Source organism: Drosophila teissieri, chromosome X (assembly GCF_016746235.2).
Source record: "Drosophila teissieri strain GT53w chromosome X, Prin_Dtei_1.1, whole genome shotgun sequence".
In the NCBI taxonomy this organism is placed as follows: Eukaryota; Metazoa; Arthropoda; class Insecta; order Diptera; family Drosophilidae; genus Drosophila; species Drosophila teissieri.
Window position 1 is genome coordinate 4,864,048 of NC_053034.1, and position 27,611 is coordinate 4,891,658.

Sequence of the window (27,611 nt, forward strand, 5' to 3'; positions counted from 1 at the left end):
AATTTCCCATTGCAAATGTTCTCTTTTCTATGCGTCTTTATAACCTTTTTTGCTTTTTTTGCGGGTTTTCCGTTTCAGTTTCTATAATGTGTGCTCTTTTAGCCTAAGCTAATTTGCTATGTAATACAAAGAAAAAAAATTTTGTTCCTTCCTTATGCTCCTTCGCGTTCTTGGGAATCGTGTTTTGCGTTTCTGTTTTGTTTTAGATGCCACCCTACTTACTAATTTACATTTAGCATTTAGTTATTATTTATTATAGATTAATTAATTAATTATTCTGCTTGGTAGTTATAGTTAACAAAAAAAAAGTGTGTGTTTATAGCAGCCTTTATAAACAATTTCTCAAGCTTTTTCCTCGACCATTCTTCGCAGATGTAAACTCTTTACCTGTCTTCTGCTCCTATATTTTTTTCTATGCTATTTTCTTCTGGTTTTCAGATGCAGCTTGGCTTCTTCCCCAACTTTTAAGGGTTTGCCCCGGTTGTTCGTCGTTCTCCTGCTGTTTTTGCTGCTCTCCTCTTGTATTTGTTTTTTTTTTTTGCTTTACGCTTGTTTATCACATTTAATATATATATGCATATATATATATTTTTATATAGTTTTATTAATATAAGTTTTTGTTGATGGTTTGCGACTCGCTGTGAAAATTCTTGGGGTGTTGTTGTTTCTGACGGCGTTGCTGTTGCAGCAGCAATATTAGCATGGCTTGGCGGCAGTGTTGCAGGCAGCTCCTCGTTCTCTTAAACTCCCTTGTCATCATTCCCTTCAAATCATCATCACACTTATCTTATTTTAGAGCAGCTCTTGCTGCAACAGCAGCTTGTGCTGCTGCTGTTGCAGCTGCGCCTGCTGTTGTAACTGTTGCTGCTGCCAGCGCTTGTATTTCCCCTGATAGGTCGGTGTTCCCCCTCCTCCTGCAGCTGCAGCAGCATTGGCAGCGTTTGCCGGCATTGTCTGCATATTGTTTTTAATGATGGTGCTGTTATTATTGTTGTTTTGGAAGTGGGTTGCATCCATCACAGTTTCGTAGCAAAAGGCCGCTGCATCTAGAAGCGAGGCCGCATAGTTGCTACTGCTGTTTTGCAAATGGAGTTGCTGATTCTGCTGGTATTGCTGGATTTGGAGTTGCTGCTGCTGTTGGATTTGCTGTTGGCTGGCAGCTACTGTTGCTGCTGCTACCGCGGCGGCGGCGAATTATGAGTTCGAATTGCGCTTGGTTGGCAGCTAGGACGAACTCGACTGATTCATATTGCCAAACATGTGGGCAGAGAACGATGTCTGGCCTGTTGAATTGGCCTGTGACGTTGACGACTGTTGCTGCTGCTGTTGCTGTTGTTGCTGCTGTTGCTGTTGCGCCTGCTGTTGCTGGTTGAGTGAACCGCGCCCATGCTTCGGTATCGGTGGCTGAATGTACTCGTGCCTGGCCAGCGCGAACACATCCATGCGATCCTCCTTGCGATATGCCAAACATCCCCGAATGAAACTCTGCATAATAGGACAATAACTTAACTAAGCACCTATCTGTTTTGCTTTAAATGTAAGACACAACTCACCTTGGCCTCATTAGAAACAGTTGGCTTGTTGGAGAACTGCACTTCGGTGGCCTTCAGGATCGTATTTTCTTCGAGAATCGTGGCCTGCGACTGATTGTGACCGAAGGGTTTTTTGCCGTACAGACACTGGTAGAAGATGACACCCACACTCCACACGTCCACTTTGGAGGAGATTTTCGGCGGATTCTTGCCCACGACGAAGCACTCGGGTGGCAGATACCTAAAATAATTTCAAATATAAACAAATTACACATAATTTTTAAGTCCTTGAACCTATTGCCTATTGGTAAAACAACATAGTCTGATAACTCACCAGTAGGTTCCAGCTCCCTGAGAGGTCAGATCCATGCCGTGATCGGGATTGTAGTTCTCGTCGTCCATCACCTTTGACAGACCGAAGTCGGTGATCTTAATCTCGCCGCAGACGTTGCCCTCGGTGAGCAGAATGTTGCCGGGCTTCAGATCGTAGTGGATAACTGGAGGCTTAATCTCATTTAGATACTTGAGTGCAGATACAACCTGGGCAAAGAAATTTCATTATTATTTGTTGAACAGCTTTTGCGATTTTGGATTTATTTCAAAAATGGTTCGTTAACTCACCTGCATTATTATCGAGCGCGCTTCACGCTCGGGTATAGTCTTATGTTGCTTTAAATAGAAGTCTAGATCGTGACCATCACAGTATTCGAGCACTGTGCAAAAGGAATTCGCATCGATCTCGAATACGTCGTAAAGCTTGACGACCCGCGGATGATCCAGTGCCTTGTGAATGTTGTATTCCCGCAAAGCGTGTCTGAATTTTGGGTTATTAGCGAGGGTTTCAAAAGAGGGAGACTTTAGTATATTGATATAGATCGGCGAGGCCCACCCAATGTCACTTAAGACTAAGCTTTTACTTTTAATCCCTAAAGTGTACGACATTATGGTACAATGATATTTGATAGTAAAATGTAATGCACAACACATATGTTCTCTACGCAAGTCTTATCTATAAGTACCAGGATATTCAAACTACGTTTTTATTACACCACAGCTAACGTGACCTTTTAGAAAACTATATCCTTATTGTCTAACCAACTGACATTCCCCCATTGACTTTTCCTGCTCTGTTTTACTACTCACTTGATATAATTAGCTTTCTTATCCTCCTTCCAATCCTTGTTTAATTGGTGCACCTTACATGCGACATAGCGTTGCTCCTTCAGGTCGAAGGCCTTGTGGACCTCTGAAAAGCCGCCCTTGCCCAGGAGCATCAACAGAAGATAGCGATCGTTCAGCACGGGATGATTGTTGAAGCGGGACTGAAAGGTTTACAGATATATGCACAAAGATAAGTGGCATGCAGGAATGTAAAATGGGCATAATATGAAACTGGGCGCACCTGATCCTCGTTAAGAATCCGCTTAAGCTCTCGGATGTGCAGATTGCGCTCCCGCTCCAGCTTCTCCATCTCCAGCTGCAGGTCGGCGTCCTCCTTTTTGAGTGCATTTTGGCGCAGCTTGAGGATCTCATCGTACTCATAGTACTCCTGCGCTGTGTACGCTCCCGATACGGGGTCTGGCTTCAGGAACGTGCCCGAGTCCGAGCAGCTGCCGCTATCATTTCCGCCGATGCCGCCACCTCCTCCTCCTCGATCTGACAATCGATCGCCAACGCCGCCCGAGTTGCCAACATTGCCGCCCGAGCCACCGCCGCCATTGTGCAGCAATTGTGCCTGATTGGCCTGCGTCGAATTGCTGCGAGAAAGACCACGTCCGCCACCGCCTCCGACACCACCAACACCACCGCCTCCAACACCACCACCTCCAACGCCACCGCCAACGGCTCCGCCACCGATCGCGCCCGCATTATTGCCACCCAATCCGCTGTCGACGCTAACGCTCACGCGATCGCTGCCCGGACCGGTGACAACTCCGCCCGTCAGCTGCGAGGAATCGTTCGAGTTGGAATTTTGTTGCTGCTGCTGTTGCTGGTGTTGCTGTTGCTGCTGCTGCTGGTTGTTCTGGTTGCTGTTGTTGTTGCGCTTGCGTCCGGACTCCGCTGGACGCTTTTTCATCAGCTGCTTTTTCTGCCGATCAATCTCTTCACGCTCAGCGGTTATTTCTTCTTGCCGCCGACTCAGCTCCTGGAACGCATAGCCGTCCGTCCAGTTCTCCTGTAAATTTACGATTAAAGTATGTTTTAAAAATTTGATTCTATTGAGGGAGCACAGTAGTCTCCAAAAAGCCATCATCAATAATATAACCCTCTTTTATCTATTCTTACCTGGAATGTGGCGCCCACTCGCTGGGTGACAAACTGACCGAGCCTAAGGCGATTTTGCATGCACTTCTGTCGCGCCTCCTTCTTTTCGATGCTGCTCTTCTCCTTCAAAAGCTTCTTAACCACATCAATGCACTTGGCTATGTGGCACTTGTGCTGGTCAATCGTCTTCTGGTTGCCAACAATCTGGGACTTTTGCTCGTCGGACAGCCGTGTCATCTCGTCTAGCTTCACCTTGCCCGATTCGTGTTCCGCTTCGCGTTCCTGCAATTCATGCAGCGACACCTCCGTTTGAGTGGCCTTACTATAAGTGATAATGGCCGCGGGCATGGCCATCGGCGGTGGCGGTGGCAGTGGTGGTCCCACACCCACATTTACTCCAACGCCAACGCCCACACCGACCATCCCAACAACTCCCAGGGAGCCGAGTTGATGCGGATGCGTTGGCACAACAGAGGCCGTCGATGTGGTCGGTGGTCCCAATTGCTGCTGTTGCTGTTGTTGCTGTTGCTGTTGCTGCTGGGACAGGGGCGTCTGCTGCTGGATGGACGCCAGGCTCAGGGGATGACCACCAAGGCCGACGACCACGTGTGGAGGAACCATTTGATTGGAAGTCTGTTGCTGTTGGCGCTGCTGCTGTTGCTGCGCCTTGCTGGAGTTAACATAGTGAAAGTCGGCTCCCGGTTGCTGCTGCTGCTGTTGCTGCGGCGTCTGGGTTTGGGGACTAGCTGGTGGGTACAGGGCGTAGGCGCTGCTTGTTTGCACTTGCACCTGGTTGCCAGCAGAACCGCCTGCACTGCCGCCTGTCGCAACACCGCTACCCTGCTGCTGTGCCGCCGTCTGTTGCTGCTGCTGTTGCTGGGCGGATGAGGGTGACTTGCTGCCACCTCCCGTATGTGATCCTCGGAGGCCAGCGGTATTGCCACCAGCACCACCTGGTACGCCGACGCCTACGCCCGTTTGCTGCTTATTGAAGTAGTCGTTGATCTTCTTGTTGTCGCTGACGGGCAGCATTAGGCGGGCGCTCTTGCCGCCACCGCTTCCAGAACCGGAACCAGCGCCACCACCTCCGCTTCCAGCGCCACCAGCTCCTCCTCCGCTACCTGCAGATCCTCCCAGACGATCGCCCAGATTCAGGCCCATGTTTACCTTCGGCATATCACGAAAGGCCAATGATTTGCCCTTCAGGGTGCTGTTGTTGACCACGGTTGCTCCTGCTCCGCCAGAGCCACCGCCACTCCCCGCCTCATCTGCACTAGTGGCACATGGCGGCATTTTTCGCTTCCGTTTTCGCTCCGCTGGTGTCCGAGGTTTGCCTACCGTCAACACCGACGTCGTCGTGGTCGTGCCTGCCGACAAGTAGCCCATCTCGCCTCCATTATTGGAGTGCTGAGGGGGCGGCGGCGGCGGCTGCTGCATTCCTAGTGCGGGCGCAAAGGCGGGATGTTGCTGTTGTTGCTGTTGAATCGCTGATGCTCCAGCTCCTGGCGTTGCTGCACCGCCACTCAGCATATCACTGACATCCTTCTCGCTGTGCGAGGAGCCAGTGCTCATATTCGAATCCGGATTGCTGCTACCCTGATGCAGCCCTTGCAGCGACTGCTGGTGGAAGTGTTGCTGCTGCTGGTGGAGTTGTTGTTGCTGCTGCTGATGCAGTTGCAGCTGATGCGGATGCTTGTGCAGGTGCTGCAAATGTTGCTGCGGGAGTATCTGCTGCTGCTGCGCCTGCTGCTGAGGATTCTGTTGCTCCTGTTGCTGCTGCTGCGACTGCTGCTGGGCGCTGTGATGGTTGGCAAAATGTTGCTGTTGCGGGGGCGGGGGCTGTGGTTGCTGCTGCTGCGGCGGTTGCAGCTGCTGCTGCTGATTGGGATGGTGGTGACTTAGGGCCGAAGTGGTCTGCGGGGCCATCTGCAACTGAGCGCCGGCGGACATCTGTAATAGAAAGCAATACAACATTTATTTATAACTATTGCATAATTGTATTGAAATAAATATTAATAATTGATTTAATTCTAGATGACGTTGCGATTTGAAAAGCATTTTTCGCTCATTCATTGATAAAAAAAAATATATATTGGAACGCCCTGATTTTAAATAGCTGTGTTTGCCAGCTTAGCGAATTCTTTTTTAAAAATATATTAATTAAATAAATGAATTTCTTATTCAGCTGCTGCATTTCATGACGCCTGCAATTAATGTTTTAAGTCTAAAATTTTTTTTGCATTTAACGTATGCAATGGTGTGAACCAATGGTGTTGGTGTGAACCAACAAAAAGGATTCCTTTTGTTTATTTTTCTCCTTTAATGGATTTGATTAGCTTTTTGATAAATTTACACGGTTTTTCTCCCTGACTGCTTTGTGCACTTTGCAACACTGACGCCGCTTTTGTTTTGCTCAGCTGCTTCTTCCGTTTTGCAGTGGCATTCGCTCTCTCTCTTTCGCTTTGGGCGAGATAGTGCTGCCACATGCGAGATATTTGGAAATCGCGACTAGGTGGCAACCCGGGCGGTGGCAACAGAAGAGGCAGCAAAGGAGAATGTGCAAAATAAGTGCGCGGGTGCGAGCGGGACGAAAATAGCGCGGCTGCGGCATGCGTTGCGTGCTCGAAAGTGCGAGTGCGAGGGAAATAACAGCAGCGACAGAGAGCGAGAATGCAGTGGCATTTGTATGTGTGTGTAATGTTTTATCAAAGAGCAAAGCGTAAAGACAATGAAAAAATTGAAAAATTTTACTAGAAATGAAAATGGCTACTCAAGACCATTTTTTTGCACTTTTCGTTGCGCTTGTTCTCTTTTATAATTAAATTTTCTTGAAACTTTCGTTTTATTCCGTATGATACTTATTTAAGGGTACAATTTTTCAGTCACAAACTCCCGTTCACCTTTTTTAAGCGCCGCATATTTTTCTGCACACACATACGTGGCTACGTGCGTGAGTCGTGTATTTGTGTGTGTTTGGCTTTTCACATTCTATTACAATATTATCACATTTGGTTTTCCCTTTGTTTTATATTTGCCTTTTCGTTCAGTTTGCACTAATTTTCACATTTGCCTTGATATTTTCCTATCCACATATATACATATCATATAAATATATATATATCGTTTATTTGTACATATATATTATAACCGTGTTTATTCCGATTTTTTTGCAGTCGCTCTCATCGTCGCGTGTGTGTTTGTAAAATGGTAACGAGCGGAGCGAAAGAAAGAAGAAGGTGCAAACACACAGAGAGTAGCAAGCCAAGAGAAAGAACAAGAGCGGCGAGAGGGAGAGAGCGATGGAAGGAGCAAAACAGCGAGAGCGAGTGTAACTATTCGCTCATTTGCGAAAACGAAAAAGAAACCGAAACGAAAACGGTCAAAAGTACACTTAAAATTATCACGATTGCTTTGTACACTATGTTGAACGTTGTTTTTTTTCTATTTTGTCTTTGAATGATAAATATTTTTGTGCGCAACTTCCGCGAGCGCGTTCGTTTAAAAACAACAGCGAAAGCAAACTACACACGCCACCAACTACAACTACAACTACAAATACAAGCTGCGCTGCCAGCTTCGCGGCGTTGCAGCTTCTTCTTCTTCTTTCGCTGCTGCCTTCCATTCCACCGAACTTCCAATCCAAAGCGGAAAGCAGCTGCTGCTTGCCGAATGATGAAGAAGAGGGGTGGGGACACCGTGGGGAGTGAAAAGAGAGGAGTCCATGAGAGAGAGAGAGAGAGATGGAGAGGACAGCCGGCGTCTTTGTCAATTCGCGAGCGACGACGCCGGCAGAGGGCGCCATTGCCACAACACCACGAAACAAAGGCAACAAATACAACATGGTAACAGTGCTGCCCTGCGACTTTGGAATAAGAGATAATTCAGCCAAAAACAAGCTAACTAGAGGTTTCCTCCAACACAACTGTTAATCCAACAATTAAAATTAAAACCGCAATTCATTTTTTTTTTGTAATTTAAATATTTATTACATAAATATCCAACAAAATATCTCTAAATGGAAACCCCAAATGTCAAAGAATTGTATTTGCATGGAATGGGCAAACAAAAATGGTGCAATACGTTCTAATACAAAGTACAAAAAAAGGAATATTTATATTATGTTGTTTCGTTTTCTTTAACTTCATTTTGCGAATGTCCATCTAATTTTTTTAATCTTATGTGACCGAATTTCGAAAATAAAGATCTGAAATGTTAGCATGTGTAATCATGTTTCTTCAGTTCACCCCTCTGTATCACTGGCCTTTTGACAACAGCTGTCGCATGGCTGCCGTTCATTCCCGAATGCATAAGAAAAGAAAAAGGGGAGGCAGACAGCAGCAACGGAAGCATAAGGAAAAGCTGTGGAGCAAACGAACAAAATAAGTGTTGCCAAACATGGCTAATGCATGAAAATTGTAACGGCCAGTGAAACACGAAATTGGCAACACTGAGAAAAACTGAGAAAGCGAGAATGACGAAGGCAATGAGGGGGGAACAACGAAAGGCCAGACAATAAAATGAGCTGACGATAACGAGGGGGTTGGGGAAAGAGGGGCGAAGCAGAAGAAGAAGTGGTTCAACGGAGATGGAGAAGCGCAAAACCCAAAGCGACAAACGACGACGACTTAATTTTTGGGCCTTGCCTTTGCCTCACGTGGGCGCGAATGAGATAAATCTATGATGATGATTATGCTACTGCAGTGCGAAAGGGAGAAGAGAGGGACCGTGCGAAAGGGAGAAGCAGAGAGGTGCATGCGAAAAGGGCAGAGGAGCCAATGTGGAATGGAATTGCGGACCGAGATGGAATGGAATGGCACAGACAAAAATTAGGTCCCTCGATGTAAAATTGTATAAATTAACTATCAAGTTATAGGGAACTTATACATTCAATTTGATTCGCTCTAATTACTTTTCATTCTTTTCGTATAAAAGCTATAAGCTATTCATGTCAATAATAACAATGCCAATTTTTCTCTCCATACAAAACATAAATAGTGGATAGGGGAATATAGACCTGGAAGGATAAAAAAACGAAATGGAAGCAGTGAAAGAAGGGAAGGACGAGATCGGAAGAGGGACACAAGTGGGTGGTTGGGCGTTGCGTGGGTGTGGCACTGAAAACCAACGGAACTCACATGCATTACGCATATGCATTTCTTATTGAGAGAAAATCTCAGTGCGAGAGGAAGACGGAGAGAAAAAGAGAGAAAGAGACGTGACGGGAAAAGAGAACTAGGAGAGATGATTATGGAGAGATACATTCCAATAGTGCTTGAAAAGTCGTTGCATGTTTTCCATTGTGCTGTTATTTACAATCAAAGTGTTACATATATTTTTTAGTCCCGAGTACTATTTCAAGAAGTAGTACCTGCTAGTCGCAAAGTTGCAATTAAGGAAAAAAAAAATAGTAACCGAACGCGAACCAGTTTCTTTTTCTTTTTGGCAATATTGTTGATAAGGCAATGGTGGTGTAAATGTATGTATTTTTTTAAACTGGTTTGCTGTTGTCCCGCAAGAGACGTTGACTTCATACCAAAGAAAAACAAAAGAAAAAGCAGTACAAACAGCAAAAACAAATGGAAACAAAACACACGACAGAAAAAGCACAGCAAAAACACATCGAACCGCAACTTGGCTCGACTGCGCTGTCGGCAGCGCAGCCGGCTCTCAGTCGCGCCGCTTCTGCTGGCGCAGTTTAACAGTTCACGTCGATGAGTCAAGGTCGAGAGACGTCACGCAAATTTTCGTTTTCATTGCCTTTTGCTTACAGACAAAAAACACAACAACAAATGGCACCAAACGAGGGACCGCATACACACACACACATGCAGACGCACATGCTGTTTTATTTTTAGACCCGAATGACGAGCCGAAGAGGACACGAAGTTGCACGAGAGTGTCTGATAAAGCCGCGAGAGAGCACTACAGCAACATCTGCTCCGCTACAAAAATGAATGAATAAATGTGGTTGTTGTTGTTTTAAATTTAGGCTATTGAAATTGTTGGCAATTTAAATATAACCATTATCTAAAAGGGGGAAATGAATTTAGTGCTGCAATAAAAAGCACTTGATTAACCCATTTAAAAAAAGGAAAGGGTGATATAAATATGTGGGGAATTTTTGATTATAGAAGTTATGGGATTCTTTCTAATCTCACCGTTGAGTTAGATTTTGTTACAGTTTATAAATTGTTTTTTTTTTCTTAAAATAATTGTTTTCTTTTCGCCATTAGGCATTTATTTCACCACAAGTTAACATATGTGCTCCGCTATCATATCGATTTACTGACCACCAATGGCTGTTCATTATTCTTATCAACTGGGTTTCCCTTCAAATTATTACGAGTCTTTAACGCGTTTCTATATAATCAGAAATTTCACATTTTAATGTTTTCCTATCGACCTTTTTATTTTTATTTTGCATTACCCTACCAGAGCTATTTATTGCTTAATTTATTAATTCCCATTGGGTTAACATTAACATAGTTTTTTATTGTTGTTTTTTGTGGCCCAATTTTGCGAGCGTCGCTGTTAACGCTGGTGTCGCAGTCGACGTAGGCTGGGCGCTCAGCAAAACGAGCTGTTATTGTTATTCGCTCTCTCCCTCTCTCTCTCTGTATCGTCTAGCACGTGCACGGGCAAAACCGCTTAATGTAAACAGAGAGAGGGAAAGAGAGAGGCGGAGAGAAAAGAAAGGAAAAACAACCAAACACACTCACGCTTTTGGTAAATTTGCGGCCACTGGCACTTTTGTTGTTGCTTTTGCTGCCGTTACTCGCGCTCCGACTGCGTTTCCGAGCAGAGGCAGAGGCGCTGGCAGAGGCTAACATTATTTGGCCGCTGCTGTTGCTGCTATTATTGTCGATATTATTTTTGTTGCTGTTATTGGTGTTGTAGTAGTTGTTGCTACTGCTGCTGCTATTGTTGCTGTTGCTATTGCTGTTAAACGATGTTATCGTTGCTGTTTTTGCACCTTGCTTTTTCGTTTGCTTTTGTTGAGCTGTAGCTGTTTGAAACTGCTGTATTTGGAGTATTTCTGGTATTTTCGGTAGTTCTGGGTTTCTCGCTAAACGTTGTATTTGCTGCAATTGTTGTAATTCTGGTATTTTTTGCTGACTTTGCATTGATATTTGTGTGGGTTGCATGTGAGCCCTTTCATTGATACGATGAAAATCAACGTTTTGCCTTTGTTGTTGTTGATGGTGGTATATTTGTTGCATATAACTTTGTTGTTGCTGTGTTTTTTGTACAAATTGCAACTTGTTTATTTCTATGGTTTGCTGAACTATTGGAAAATCCTGGCGGTTTTGTATATGATGTTGATTTTGGGGTATATCTTGGTAAATATTATTTAGTTGTAATCGCGGATTTTGTTGTTGTATTTGCTGCTGTGCTTCTTGTATTTCCAGTTGTTGCTGGTGTTGTTGGAGCATTGCTAGAGCGAATGAACCACAAAGAGGAGACGGCGTACAAGACATAACATGCTCTCCTCACCGAACAAGCACTATCTCGCTCTGGCGCGAAACAGCTGACACTTGCCGGCTAAATCAGCTGCTCTAGCTCTCTCGCTTTGCGACTCTTCCTCTATCTCCCTCTCTTTGTTTCTCTTCACATTACATTTTGCACATCCACAAAAACACAGAGATGCACAAGAAAAAAAAACAAGTCTCGCTTTTTAACGTTTTTTTTTTTTTGCTTCTGTCTTTCGTTTTTTTTTTGTAGTAGGAAGTTGTGTGCGCGAATTTTAAGCGACACTGGGCGACACGTCACGTTGCTCGCTCTTTAAGTTTAAGTTCGACACTGAGAGCCAGTCGGCTAAAATTGGCAAATCCAAAGCAAACACACACACGGTAACACAAAAAAAAAATTAAGCCGAACGCGACTCAACGAATGTTGTACTTTTCGTTTTTTCTGGTTTCTTGCACAAACACACACAGACACATTGCACATATATACAAGTGCGTACATATGTATGTGAGCGGGCAGTGTGTAATGTCTGCTAACCGAGTGAACTTAAATTGTGTTTAGCAACCGCCGACAAAACCAAAACGACACCGACACCACCGCCGTCTGCAGCCGAAATGTCGCTCTGCACTCTGCCCGCTCTCTGCTCTCAACGGCGCTCCTCTCGCTGCTGCTCTGCGGCTCTCCCTCTGTGCCGCGCTCTCGTTGCTTCGCGATGTTTCGCGCTTGTTCTTGTTGGCAAGGCCGTCGACTGCGCTGCCGACGTTGACTGCGGCGTTAGAAAGCTTGCACATTCGCTAACTGCACTGTCATTACATCTTTTTTTAAATCCCCTTTTCCACAGCATTTTATTGAGAGTATTTCTGTAAATCATTTCACTTAATTTAAATAATTTTTGCGCCTCAGAACGTTTTATATCCAAACCTATGGTTTAACTGAGATCCGTTAGACTTTTTATATTTTGTTGGCTTAGCTTACATTTATTATTTTGTTTAATTTTTGCAAATGTGAACACATACAAACGCACACATATGTAAATATGTATGTATATGTATATGTATGTATATGTATGTATTTCGTAATCAAAAAGCAACCGCAACAAATGAAACCCGACGACCTCGTATTAATTTGTTCCACTGCTGTTTAATTACAATTATAGCCACAGCTTAAAAACTATTGTTTATGTATTAATAGATATATATATACATATGTAAATACACTTTACCACGTCATTAAAGGAAATGAATAAGAACAATGAAATTTAAAATAATAAAAACAAAAATATCGAAGCGTTTTCTAGTATTTTCATCAATATTGTAAATGAAAGAGAGAAGGCAATATTAGTGCCGACGAAATGCAAGCTAACGGTTGCCTTGCCAATGACAGGTGATGCAGCTAGACAGAGAGGGTCAACAAAAAAAAAAAGAGACAGAGAAAGGATGCGGGGCTGGGGGCCATTTTATACTACTCTCTCTCTATTTTTCTTCCTCATTAATTTTAGGATTAATTAAAGGCGATATTAACTCAAATTTGCACATACACAAATAAAGTCATAGGCATATGGAGACGATCTACATATGTACATATGTATGTATGCCATATACTCACTTTTGCATATTTCCGTTTTCGGTTTTCCACAAGCAACAAGAAAATCAATTAAGTCGAAGCTGAAATTTTCCCTAGTTTCTTGGATTTTTTCTATTTTCTGTAGTTTTTACAGCGATTTTTATTTTTTAATGGCTGAGTTGAGTTGCACTTTTTTGCGATTCGTCGCTGATTTTTCCTCCATTTGATTTGTGAAACTTTCACCCGAAACAAGTCAACAACAAATGTGCCAGAGCCAAATGATTAAATTTTTCTATACACCTTTACCTATTTTTCTCCATTTTTTGCATATGAGTGAGTTAGTTAGAGAGAGTGTTTGTGTGTCTGTATGTACATAAATACATATGCTTTCCCAGGTCTCCGAAAAATAAAAACCAACTGCCAGCTGACGTAATCGCGCAGCATAACAAATAAAAAGCAAAAAAATAAAAGATTCGGTGTATAAAACAAAAGTTTTGTGAATTGGGCGCGCGTGTGTCGCCGTCGTCAAGTTGAGTCAATCAACAAATACACACGGACACTACATAGTCAGATGTGCACACGAAACGACAGTAAAAACTCCTTAAAACCATCTAGAAGAGAAAATCTTATTCCCAAGAATGATCTCTCAGATCTAGTAGACAGTTTGTAGATCTTTTTCTGTAGTCGTTGACACTAAACAAATTAATAAATTTTCAGGGTGACTCAAAGAAATAAAATGAATAAAACCTGAGGATTTACTGTAGATTAATACGTATATATGTATGTATGTACATAATTGTAAATTGTTAAGCAGTTGTCGCACAATCAGAAAAAAGCAAAGTAAAGAGAGCAAAACAGAGACACTAAAAGATGGAGAAGACGAGGCGGAATAAAATTGAGAATCACGAACAAACAAATGAAGGGAAATGTTAATAGAACACGTTAAAAAGCTAAATCTAAAGACATTTCTTACGATTTTTATCATCTGGGTCAACCGAAATAGATAAGAAAAATGAATCGACATATATCGAATAATTCGAATCTGAATAATGTACCTTCTTAATTTTCAACTAGACCCCCTCTAATTGGACTTTAATTCGCCATTTCCGATCAGGAATTCTATACAAATCGCGTAATCAATTAGAAGAAAGAAGACGAGACGAAAGGAAAGTATAACTAATTAGAATGTTTAAAAGCTTTACGAGATGAAACCAGGCAAAATACCTCAAATATGCGACAAGCTTTCAACGTTTATCGGTTTGTCTTTGCTTGTCGTTGGCCTTTTGTTGTTTCCCTTTTGATAACGAACGGCGAGTATGAAAAATAAAACAAAAGAAACCTACACAAAAAGCATTGAGAACGAGAAATAACAAATTAACATGCCGCGAATATAGAAACACAACAATGGCGAAAAAACATAGAGAACCTCATGTGGGATACCCAAAGAAGCCCAAAAACAAAACTGCACAATGAAAAGTAGAGAACAACAGTGTTGCTCAACATAAATATATTTGTATGTTTTGGGGTAAATATTTATAGAAAGTTTTATGCAGTCAAAGAGCGCTGTAGTTAATTTCTAAAAATTATACCCGTTCGTGCAACGAAATTGGCTTAGTACTTACTTACTTACTTAAAAGTAAAGTTTACCGTAGTAAAGACAAATGCTAATTGTCAATTGCATTTGTGTTGAAAATAGCTATATCTGGCGGGGAAAACCGCTGAGCTAACAGCACTGTCACTCTCGCAAAGTCGCGAGAAATCGACGGCGTCTAATTATGCTGCAACAACAAATACAACTAAACAAGAACAGGCAAAGGTGATGAGAGAAGGGGAGAAGAGAGAAAGAGAGCGACCCAGTCAGTGGAAAATAGACGGCGACCCACGACAACAAAAAACGCAGCGAGTGACGAAGAACGAGTTGCTCTCGCCTCCTCTCTTTTTCACACCCTCCCCCTCCTTTTTTTTTGGATAACTTTAAAAACAGTTTAATTTACTATTTGAGCAAACGCGAAATGCAAAAACAATCAGCACACACAAACACTCGGAAATAAAGAAACTGAACAAAAAAAAACGAACACAGAGAAAAGAGTGTCGGAATAAAATAAATAAAAGGCAACTGACGTTTGACGATGTGTCGTCGATTTCGTTTTGCGTTTTTATTCGCCGTTTCCCTTCCTTGCTTCTTTTGCTTTCCTCTTTGGTTTGCGCTTCGTTTCGGCTGCGCGTGTTTTTCGTTTCAGTTATTATTGAGACTAAAAATGCGGCGTGAGATTTGATTGTGAGTAAGCGCAACGCAAAGCGCAAACCGTCAAAGCGGCGACGTCAGCAGAGGCAGCGACGTCGGCAGAGTACGGCTCACAAAAAAAAAATAGAAAACCGTAGTAATAATAATAAAAGGCGACGACACAAAAATTAACAAAATAAAAAACTCACGAATGACGGACAAAAAGCAAAAGATAAAAAGTTGAATACCCTAGAAAAGCATGAAATACTACAGTGAAAACTTTACAATGTCGCACTCTGCAATTGGTTACATTAATGTGTAATTAATTCTAAATTTAATTGAATGGTGCTAAATTGTTAATTTTGCCATCAGTCACCGATATTTTTACCAAGAGTGGGCATTTGGGCCAGACGAGGGGCGTGGCATGCAGTCAAATCCGTTTTCTTTTTGCTGGCCGTGTCAAATATTTCATATGAGGTAATCGACTTTGTCGACGTTAAATATATTCTGTTTCTCACAAATGTATAAAAATACCCGGCAAAGCAAAACAAACTGAAAATAAAAAAAAAAATTTTAAAAAAACACCAGACAAAGGAGCAACAACAGAAACATTACCGCATCTGTTGGAATGAATAATATTGCCGATTCTGTTTTTTTTTTTGGCATTCATGAATACATCCAAAACCCATGATGTGTACATTCATAGGTGAGAAATCTTGACAAAAATTTCACTTCTCAGGCGAATGGAATTTTTGAGGGCTATTAAAATGAATAAAATTAAAACGAAACTGCAGGAGCAATTAGTTTATTTTTAGAGCAGTTCAAGAGGGCAGAAAAAAAGAGCGCGATCAAAATAAATAGCAATCGAAGAGATGGGGTATATATACATACATACATACGTACATACATAAGTGTGTAATACATAGTGTAGTGGCTGCAGATGGTATATGTGGCATATGCGGACTGAAATGGAATGGCTCTATGAGTTAACTTCATTATTCTTATCAACGGGAAAATGTCGGAGATACTTTCGTACGTATACAAACATACATATATGTATGTACAGTATGTGAAAACAAGTACATAATGTACGCAAAGAGAAAGATAACGAATGCAGAGGAAGCAACTGAAAAAGGGGAATACGGCAGAGATTGTGATTTCTCGGAACCACATTCCCCATATATTTCCAGTAAGGTAGGCCCCAACAAATCCATCTTACTACCCAAAAATCAGATTGTAAGTTAAATCTAAGTATATTATATACATTTTATGTATTTAAGGGGTTTGTTTGCAATTTAAACTTGATAGTGTTACTATTTGCGATTTTGTATTTCCTTATACACGTACTTCCCATTCCCATTCCGCGTAGATTACCAATCAGTTTTATAAATATAACCCAGAAATCGGCAAACTGAGCACCTCAATCGATTTGTCATTGAAACTGTGTGTATAAATGAGATACAAATTACGATTCTGGGGATGAGCGCATGTTTAGAGCATGGAGTGGGGCATGGAGTGGTGACGGTGACTCAACTCGACTCAGGGTCCCTCGATTTGTCCGACTTTTGGCCCCTCATCTTTATCGGCTGACTGTCATAGTCAGTTAGTCAGTTCGAACGGAAAGCCAGAAACAACTGAGGAGACAGAATTCAGGATAGCCTTCGATTGCCTTTTGGCTGTGGGTTAAGCACAACCCGTTTCCCTGTAAATCGGCATATATAAAATGTATATACATACATATATAAATATATCACATTATGCATGTGTATATAGAAACGTATACGCATTATTTATTGAGCGATTCTGCTTCGCTTTGCGTTCATTTCTGTTTTCCTTTTCGAATGCCTATTGAGTTATTGATTTTGATTCCCACTTTTTTGTGCCCCTTGGATTCTCCTTCCCTTATCTTGCAGTTCTTTTATGTAACCAAATGTACACTATATATAGAGTGGTATGGGAAAATCTATCGAGGTGCGCTTATTATATAGCCTTTGCTTTAGAACATTGCCCTCGACTTTGCTGTGTGCTCTCGCCGAGCTTTTGTGATTTTTTCTACTTTTTATTGCCATTGAAACAATTTGTACTTAAAATTGTTTAGATAAGATTTAATTAGAACAAACAATGCAGCAAAGGCAAACAGAGAGCCAACAGAGAAGGAAAAACTGAAACTGAACTGAAATATTCAGCGAAATAGTATGGTAGATGGTGGAAACTAATAAAGGAATATCCACATCTCTACAAGTATATACACTACAATGTACATAGAGATTTGAGGTTGGGAACACAAAGAACTCGGTTTTTAGGGCTCTAAAAGTGTTGTTAATTTTTCATTGCATTTGAATGACAACGTTTTCAATTATCTGTCATGTCGGGCATTTAACGCGAATTCCAATGCGATTCCCAGCTTTTCTGGTTTCAGTTCCAGTTGAAATTTCAATCAAAGAGCAACTCGTGAATATTTATCAGTCACACTAATTGTGACATACTTAGTCGTAAATAAGAGTATGCATGCATGTACATACATATATGACTACTATCTATTGGCGTCTGTCTATACATATGTATATCGGAGCACTATATACATCGGCTATAGTAACAACAATGAACGCAAGTTGAGAGGCAATGGCGCACTTTAATAATAAAAATCATTCATACGAAATTCCATTGGAATTTCATGCTGCTCTTTCTCTTCATTTCATTTCGCTTCGTCTCGTTTTGTTTCGCCTTTGCCTCTGCCTTCTTTCGTCGTTCGCTTTGGACCCAACTTCTGTTTTTCGATTCCGATAGTACACTCAGCTTCGCCAGCCATTTTTCTTGATTTTTATCCACCAAGCGCAAGCTTGAAAAGCTTTTTTTTCTGACCCACCAGCTTCTTTTTGGATGATGAGTAACGAATATACCCAAAGTTATCACATAGAAACGCAGAACTTAACTTAAATTGTAACTAGCTTTAATTCCCCCCAACTCGTAGACTAAGAAGGCATACTAGGACTAACCCTATAATGTAATGACAATATTCTCGATTTGGAGCACAAGCCAAGCCGATCTAGCCGCATGAACGGCGAAATCTCGGGATTATATGTTTTCTAGTAGGTTTTCCTTTGTGCGTTCAAAATCTCTGGCCAACGGGGCGTATGGGTGTTGCTGGTGTTTGAGGGTTTCTGTAGTTTGATTGGTTTGAGCCATCATCATTGGCAGTGACTGCTGCCCCAGCTGGTGCACCACCACCAAATCCTCCCCCTCTCGGCCCTCACGCCGCACCTAGTTCACTGCCTCCTCCGCCATGCTGCTCTTGGCCCGAACCCCCCGCCAAAAACCGCCCGCACCATCATTTCAAATGTTGTCCAGGGGTTTGGCTCTCGCCGAAATTCGCAGCTCACTTTTGGGTTAACGATTAGGGTAAGGCGGCAGGGGTGGGGGTGGGTGCTACAAAGGAGGGCTTCCTTTCTGCTACCAACCAGGCGACTGCCACTGGAATTGTTTTTCGTCTCGCTTGCACTTGTAGCCAAACATCAAGTGCAACATCTGAGTGGAGAGCTAACTAAACAACAACTAAAAGGAGGGCAGAGCGGCGACAGAGCTGCAGCAGAGGACGGGCAGAGGGGCACTGCACCTAGCGAAATGCACTTTTCAAATACAAAAAAAAAGAATCAAATTGCTAGTATCCTCTTATGATCAATGCAAAAGTTTCATATTGCAAACGAAACACAAACATCAAGTGATATTTATGCGTTTCAGGGTAATTGATTTCTTCGAGTGTATGAGCTGGAGAAAGCAGTGCAATCATCAGCAGAGGCTGAATAACTAGCGGGAAAGAGCCAAAGAGAAAGGAAAAGGGTGGTAGGAGGACGGATGACGGACCCCAGTGGGTGGTTGAAGAGGTGAAAAGTGGGTGGGTCCAGGAGGAGGGGTCTGGTTAGTGGGTGGTAGAATGGCCTGCCAAATACACAGGGGCCAACCGAAGCCAAAGCAAATATTTCAAACTTGCCTGGAAATATGGAAAGTTTGTCTGCGTGTGGGCTGCGTGCTTCTGCACTGCAATGTGAGTGTGTGAGTGCGCCTGTGTGTATGTGTGTGCGAGCTTGGAGAACATCTACGTGTGTGTGTGTGTGAGTGTGGTCGTATTGCATTGGGCCAAATGCATTCGGCGCTCCTGCACCTGCTGCACTCCAAAAACCACCTTGCGCCTTTGTCCAACAAAATTTGGCCACCCCATTTTCTACACCTGGAAAAATGACTGCACATTGAATAATAAGCTATCGTCCATTTCTGCGCATTTTGAAGCTTCTGCTTCGCAATTAAACAAATATTTTAAGGGACTGCTTACTGAAGAAACAAAGTAGTTTTGCTGTGCACTTCCCCTTTTAATTCTGCTCCATTTTTGGCTGTGTATCAATTTCAAAATGGCGGAGTGAATGTTGCCACGAGTCGGACAAAGGGGGTGGGGAAAGTTTCGGGCACTCGGCGAAAGTAACCCCCCCCCCCCCCCACACACACACACACTCTCCGCCCCTCTCCACCAGCATACGTGAGTGTGTGCGTGTCTCGCGCTATTTGGCGGAAGTCACAAACTTATTGGTTAGCAACGGACCAAAAAGAGGTGGTGGGTGGTTGAGGGGCGTGGAGGGAGAAGAGGGAGAAGAGGGCTCCACGGAAGAGCGGGTACTGCGGGGGTTTGTAGCCAAGCCCGGACAAAATGGCGGACATGGCCTAGAGACGTGTAAGCGAAAGCAACAACAACAATAATTACCACTACCACACTAAAACCGAGAGAATTCTGCCAACGATTGACACTTTCCAGTTTGCAAGTTGTTTTCCACGAATGTTGCTGCAACGCTTTGCTGCAGCAATCGAAATTGGGTAAGAATTTCCCTTAACCAGGAATGGTATAATATTGTAATAAGTTTTAATACATATATGAAATTCGGTTATATGTGAATGCAAGAGCAATTTATCAAGTTCCCTCCATTCCGAATAATACTCACGTAGGAAAGATACATCGCTTTGCTATATCCATAAAAAGTATTTCAAGACACAAATAATAACAAACTTTTTATATCCTTACCTGAAAGTAGAGAAAGGTAAAAACAATAAGTTTACATAGCATTTGAGTAAAAGCTTGAGTAATACTAATTAAACAGCAATATTTGTACGAAAATTCTCGTCTCTAGGGTGCAAAAACACCCACCGCCAAGTCTTTGTTAAAGTTCAGGGAAAATGTTGCGCAGCAAAATATGCTACAAAAGCACATATTCACTATGTCTGTTTTCCGGGAAAACCCCGCCCTCTCAACCACCAGGCGGAAAAACTAACTCAACATGACTCTGATTTCAACACATGGAAAACCACCAACCCACCGAAGCTGCCCACTTCTAATTTTTTCCCTTCGACACTTGTTATTCACCACAGGCCCAAAGTGGGGGTGCAGAAGAAAAGGGGAGGGGGTGTCGTGTTAAATTATTTAAAGTTTTCCCAACAAGATGATGGGAGTCACACAGACAGCGGAGGAAGGAAAGCGGAGGAAAGCGAGAGCGTAAGACAAAAGGTATGAGGAAATATGGAAAGAAGTATAAAAAGTGGATGGTGTAACAAAATAGAGGGAATATTGAAGGCAAAAAAGAAAATACACAACGAAGGACGAGACACGCAGGCGTGGGTTAGGAATTTTTCAGGGGGGTTTCCGGGGGCTTTTCACTGCCATTTGGACATCGCATCCTTCGTGTCGTCGTTTGTCGGTTTTATGGTCTCGACTCATCTGGTTTTCCTGTCCATTTTCAACGCCTCTTTGCCACCCACTCTCTTTCCCCACTTTTCCTTGCTTTGCCGTGCTTTTCGGTGGTTGGTTAACAATTTTCCTTCAACTGAATATTATATCATCTTTCCTTTCGTGGGCCAAATGCCACCAGAAGCAATATATTTAACCGAAAAGTTTGTCAAAAAAAAAGGATTGTTGTCCACAACACTCTTATAAGAAATAAACTAAATCAGTGTACAATTGAATTTATACAATAATTTCTTGATGAAAACTGACTGTCTTCAAGACCAGAAACGAAAAAAAAAGTTCGTCTCTTCGTTTTAATATTTCCTAATTTATTTTACCCATAATGCCGTGGCATTAATTAATCTACGACCCTGAAGTCCTTCTTTTGTCAATTATCACCACACGGGCCAGAAGCCCACGCGGCGTATGAATTACTTATTAAGTATACGCCTAGTCAACCAACCCAAGTTTTTTTTGGGAAACGCTAAGTTAAAGAAATAAAATATGGTAAGTGGTTCGCTATAACAGAAATCATTGAAGGATGAAAAAATGTAACTAGAACTAAACCAAACGAATTCTGATATTTATTTAAAGCCAGGCCCAGTCAAAGTGCTATTCCAAATCAAAGGTTAAAATACTAAACTTATCTACAAATTGTTTGCCCAGCAATTATTTCACTTTCCAACTTAACTCGAGTGCGAAATGAATTTTGAACTTTAAACCAAGAGTGGAATTTAGAAGTCTGTTTGGGAATTACACTTTGACTTAATGCATTATTTATTTACCTTTCTCATTGCGCGAAAAACAAAAAAACAATGAAACCCGAATAAATCGATGTGGAGCTGTTACTTATATATAGATGTCTTTTTCTATATATAGCAAACCTATAGAACAGTTGCTACGGCCTAAAGTTGTTGCTCCGTAAAATGGGCGAATGCCAATAAAAAATATCCAACCGGCAGAGGTACATTTATACATATACTATATAAGCGGAGCCATAGAGGTACAAACTGAAAAACCTGAGTAGTTTAGCAACTTTGTCGTCGCAATTCACTTCAAATGGATTGGAATTTCTAAAACTAAGCAAGCAAGTTGAAAATAGAGCGAAAAGAGCTTTTAAAGTAGCCTACACGGTAATCGATCTAATGTTAATTGTTTTCAGAAAGTAAAATAATTTGCTGAATATATTTTGGATTAAAAAAAATGTCCTATAACCATTAACTAACTAACAACTAATTAGTTTCAAATTTTGTTCGGACTGGGCTTGGATTTCGAATAGAAATCTATGAAAACAAATTGCTTTTTGTTTTACCAGTAACTTCCCCTTTTGCAAATGTAAAATGCAATTTGTACTTTGTTTAATTTTTTTTGTGGGTGCGAGAGCTAGATTCGATTTGTTTCGATTTTCGGATTTTGGTTGCTTTTGTGCCTTGTTGTTGGTCATTGATTGCAATGTCGGCACCAACAACGATCTCTTTAGAGAGCCAATTGCAAGTGTACACAAGTGTGTCCGTATGTAAATTGCTTTGTTTATGGGCCAAGCGAACAAAGCAAAAGCGAACAAATCGGCCACAGAAAAGTATATAAATTTATATATATATATAATTATGTAAAAGTCAGCTCACTATGTTCATAGCGTATATACAGATATGCTTTCGATTACATAAATACAAATTTCAATTGAAAGTCGTTCAAGTGCAAAGCACGAGAAAAGAAACTAAACAAAAAATTAAATACTAACAAAAGTACACTTAAACTAAGGGCGAATGGGAAATAATGTAGATGGGTTTTATTTCAATAACGATATCTTAATTATCAACATATCTATAAAACAACAAAAGTCAAAGTCTTTAGTACTGTGGTAAAAATTTGAGATGCAAAGATCAATGATATATAGAGGACTATATATAGTCATGATTTCTCTGTTTGCTCACTTTTGATGGCGTGCAAGCTAATGCGAAATGTAAACAAAAAATGCAAAATGGAATCTTCAACGGAGCAGCAAAGAATAAATTCACATTTAAGAGATTGCTGTGGGGAACGAGGTTTACCAAATTTATGAAAGTATTTAGCCGATTTCAGTTGAGCTGATTCAATGTAACTCGTAGGTGCAACTTTCCTAAAAGCCTTTCTAAATTGCATTTTAAATCCCCCTTATCAGTATGCACATAAAATGGATTATGTTCTCCCTTGCCTCAATAGCAGTTGAACTTTTTTCGTACTATCCGCACATGTGTTTCAGTTTCAGATCGTTTTTAATGGAAACTTCGATTCAATGAACTGCACCTACATGAGTGTATCAATTTATATACGTATATAAAGAGGGGGGCTTTGGGTAGAGAAAAACCTGTTTTCAGTTTTCCGTCTCTCGGCTTCAGTTGAGTTCCAATTGCAATCGCAATTCCACAATTGTCAACTGCCTTTCTCGGCGATTTCTTTGGATTTGAATGCAACTGATATAGACACACAAAAGCATACATCTATGAATGCATGCATATATATGTACAAGCAGATAAACACATCTGAAAGATACACAGACAATGGGAACCAGATTTGCACTGCTTAAAAATCATGTCTCCCCATGTCTGAAATTAATTCGATAGTTGCCTTGGTTATTTCAACTTAGTTTTGCGCCACTTTCTTGGACTCGTCCAATCACAAGTTATTGGCGTGAAACAATACAAAAAACCACAATTAAAACAATTTTAAGATATCGCACGGAGGTTATGAATGAATATGAATTCTAATGATACGTTATTAATTGTTTGATATTTGGCAGTATAACAATGTGATTATAAAATGATTGGTATAATACTTTCCTGCTTTTCTTTCTACTTTACCAGCACAAACTTTTACTAGCACTCTAAAATGTATAACTATTATAGACTCTCTCTCGGATGTCGAATTGAAAATTGCGACTAGTTGGAAATTGTTCACTGGCCGCCTTCTCAATGATAATCCAATTAAATAACAACAGTTATAGATCTGCGAAAGTGTGTGTGTACCGGTGTATACATAAACGCTGTTTGCCTCGCTCACCGTCAGATACATTCGATGTATACGTAAATGCATCTGTATCTTTGGGGCAGGGAAAATTTATCTGTATCTGTATCTATTTGCAGTACAAGTGCATTTATAAATCAAATAATCTCTGTGCTGACGTCTGTTCTGTTTTCAACTCCTGCTCCTCCGTCAACCCCACAACCTCACCAGATTGTGTAAAAAGTGGCGCATCACGTCCAGGTCGTGCGGCGCGGTGGATCGGTGTTGGATCCATATTTTAATGCCTTTCAAGCGAGCTGCTCTTCATACAACTGTTGGGAGTCTGCCTTTGGAAATAGCGGCGCACATGGGAAAAAATGCGATATCGCCAGTTCTTAAAGGCGGATTGCCAATCGATCGCGGTCTTCTTGGCGCCACGGTCCACGGCGTTCAGCTTATTGACCAGATCCACCAGGTGGGGTCCCAGTTGAAAATCGTTGGGATCGTTCACGTGCTCCCGGCAGAATGCCAAGTACATCTCCTGCTGCTCCTTTACCATGCGACCAATCTTTTGGGTGCCGGTCGACGGCGGTGGTGGTAACCGCGGGGATGTAGGTGTTGGTCGTGGTGGTGGCTTAAATAGCGTATCAGCATATGGTCGGGAATTGGCAAGTCAAGAAACGTAAGAAAAAAATGTTCAAGAAGAAACTATACTAAATAAGCTTATTACGTAATTGATGGGGAAGTACGTGAAAATAGCGAAGAAATAACAATATGCGTTTTAATAATTTAATATGTTACTCATGAACGTTCCAAGTTGTTTATATGATGTTTTTGGTCTTTCATTGTCGCCTGAAAGTAATCGCCTCTTGCGCATATCCTTTATTCCAGAAGAAGGGGTTATTTTCCTTCTGGTCGCCGAGGGAGGATTGGAGTATAATATAAAGGAGTGGACCATGTGTAGGTTCCCCTGAAACCAGGCATAGGTACATGGTACACATATGCATGTAAATACAGTCGACAGTCAACGTATTCTGCATTGTCTCGCCTCTTTGTACATAAGCATATTTATATGTACATACATGTATCTCATCTCGACAATTGGCCGTTAGTTGTGGGTTGGAACAGAAAAAAAAAACGAAAACAGATTCTCCATATACACACAAAACAAAATAATATCACTTTGTGTGTATATGCACCTCAGACGAGGTCAAAAGTGGGTGTTTGCACCGAAAGTATTAAAGATTACATGCACTTTACAAGGCGGTGGGCGTAATTAAAAAGAAATGCTAGGAGCAGGAGAAAATTTAACTCATTTATAATGTACTCCTAGAATCGTGTCGCATTCGTTTTCCCTTTTCCCCTTTTCCATTTTCCACTCTTTTTCCCTTGCCTTGACGACATAACGTCAATGTCATTTCCATCAATGGACGACTAGAAGTTTCTAAAAACGATGACTATTTGGATCTGGGGTTGGGAATTGGAAAAGGGATGGGGGACAACCACGTGGGTTTTGTGGAAGAGAACAACAACGCAAAAGGAATTGATTGAAGTGCGCAGTTTTGTATTATTATTTTGTTTTTGATGGGAACGTGGAACTGGCGATGTAAGCCCTGTCACATTTAATGCGTAATTAACATGTTCCAGACCCAACGAAAGAGATGACAACACGGCGAAAGAGAAACAGAGAGAGAAAGAGAGAGAGAGAAAAACGTAATGTATTTTTGCCCTTTATAGTGGTTGCAAATTTTTGCACGAATCTTTTCAGAGTTTTAGGGCGCAAACAAAAGCGGCATCGTTCATTCAATTATCTTCCACGCTCACACAGACCGCAAAAAAGCAACAAAAAACACCGATACATATACAGAAAGAGGCACGAACACAGATACGTTTGTATCTGAATACAGAATTTCCGTTTGGGCTCTTGTTTGATTTCTATAAGGTTCCATCACGTCCCTCAACAGCTACCTCCCTCTATATTTTCCATTTGTATTAGCAGGTGATGGACATTCAACGCGAGATCTGATTTGAAATATCTTTGATTCAATTTTATATGTTCACATTTCTGTACATATCCATTTTACTCGGCTCAAAACTGTCACAATTTAAGTAAACAGGCATCTGATAGACTTTTGCTAAATTAAAAAACAGACATCAAACATTCAAATATGGTACAATAAATTCAATTTTAACACCATGAATATAAAATTCAATTTGCCTAAAATCTATGTAGGTAAACAACAGAACACAGGGTTTATGCGAAAATTTCACCGAAAATACAAATAGACACCATTTTGAGTGCATGTGCATCTTTCAGCAGAGCAAATAGTGTAAAATAGAAACCGAACGAAAAAAATGCATTGCGAAAGCTTACCCAATATACACACGCCGAACAAAACTGAACTGAATCATATCGAGAAACATCGGCAAGCAGTTGTATATAGGGGGGGAGGGGGTTTCTATTTCCCCAACCATTTCTCACATTATATGGGGAGTGAAAAAATAAATGCAACCAAAATGACGCATTAGTTTGGCTAAATAAACAGCAATGAATGCGATATGGATCAAAGCCAGTACGATGGCGTATAGAAAAATAGTAATGTTTGTAACATTAGGTTGATCGAACATGATTTGCAATTGGGTTAAGCAAATCCCCGACATTTTCTTTTGAAAAACCATGCGTACTTTATTATTTTAATTTAGTGCTTTTATGGAACCTCAAAATACTTTAAATAATACACTCTATAAGGCAGTAGAGACGATCAATAAGTCGTCTGACACTGACATTGAAATGCATTTTGCTGTGAGAACTTATTTCTGTTACCTTCGCAATTTTGCACTTAATAAGGGTTATACAGATGGTCAGTGATACATGTAACTATGTACCGCAACCCAATAGAAATGATATGGGGGTAGATAAACGAGTCCTTTGTCGTTTCGCCTGATCGAACAGAAGGTGAAACTTTACCTCTGAGGTGGGGGATGGTTTTTCAGTGACTCACGGTTTCACCTCATGATTACCTTATTCGATTGTCAGCCCGAGTGTTTGTGTTTCATCATGATGGTGAACTCAGCTAGCTCATATTTCCCCATTTCCAGCCCAAGTTGAACTTTAGATTAGCCAGATTAGTGAGTAATGGCGAAAGATCAACAAAAGTATGTTATATATGTACACCATTCGTATATCGCACATAGTTAGGCGTAGATAAGATCAGATAAGAATGTGCACGACTAAAATGATTTATCGAGCTGGAACAATTTTTAGGTGCGCTGAGTATATATTTATACAAAAAATGTTCCCAGTCCCTTAAAAAAAAAACAAATTACATTTCTAGGAAAACTTTGAAGCCCCTAGAAAGTTGTTGTTGAAATTTGAAACTTACATAAAAATCTTTATAAAACAAATAATACACATCGTCCTCGAGATTGTTGTTGTTATTCAGTATTTGTTGTTGCAGCTGCTGGTTGCTGTTGTTGGTGTTGGTGTTATTATTATTGTTGTAACTATATTGATAGCTGTTGTGGCAACTATTACTGCTGTTATTGTTGTTATTGATTTGATTGTTACACACTAGCAAATGTTGCTGCTGCTGATGTTGTTGTTGTTGCTGCTGTGGCAATTCCAAAAGTTGCTGTTGTTGTGGCTGCACTTGCGATATATGTTGTTGTTGTTGTTGGTTGTGGTGGTGAAGATGGTGATGATAGAAATGTTGTTGATAGCTGGGCGCCTGCAATTGCCAATTTTGCATTGCACACACATGTAGATAAAACCGCCGCACATAAATATATATCTATATTATATATAGCTTGTTTGGAA

The 27,611-nt window shown here is 41.3% G+C and overlaps 1 protein-coding gene across 5 annotated transcripts in view; it reads right to left on the reverse strand.

Moving 5' to 3' along the window:
* Window positions 1-373: 373 nt before the first annotated feature.
* The window catches only part of LOC122624798 (serine/threonine-protein kinase tousled-like 1), a 58,674-nt gene continuing 31,436 nt past the window's right edge, over window positions 374-27,611 (reverse strand). For 3 of the 5 annotated variants that reach the window (XM_043804498.1, XM_043804499.1, XM_043804497.1), the window contains exons 3-9: window positions 3,819-5,747; window positions 2,935-3,708; window positions 2,676-2,854; window positions 2,154-2,346; window positions 1,867-2,072; window positions 1,554-1,773; window positions 374-1,485 (exon numbers count right to left, since the gene is read on the reverse strand). In XM_043804498.1, the coding sequence (XP_043660433.1) occupies window positions 1,225-1,485; window positions 1,554-1,773; window positions 1,867-2,072; window positions 2,154-2,346; window positions 2,676-2,854; window positions 2,935-3,708; window positions 3,819-5,747 (3,762 nt within the window). In that variant the 3' untranslated portion in view covers window positions 374-1,224. Of the gene's footprint in view, window positions 1,486-1,553; window positions 1,774-1,866; window positions 2,073-2,153; window positions 2,347-2,675; window positions 2,855-2,934; window positions 3,709-3,818; window positions 5,748-6,697; window positions 6,978-10,516; window positions 11,867-27,611 lie in introns of those variants that run through there. The other 2 variants (XM_043804496.1, XM_043804500.1) reach the window with 2 other exon arrangements.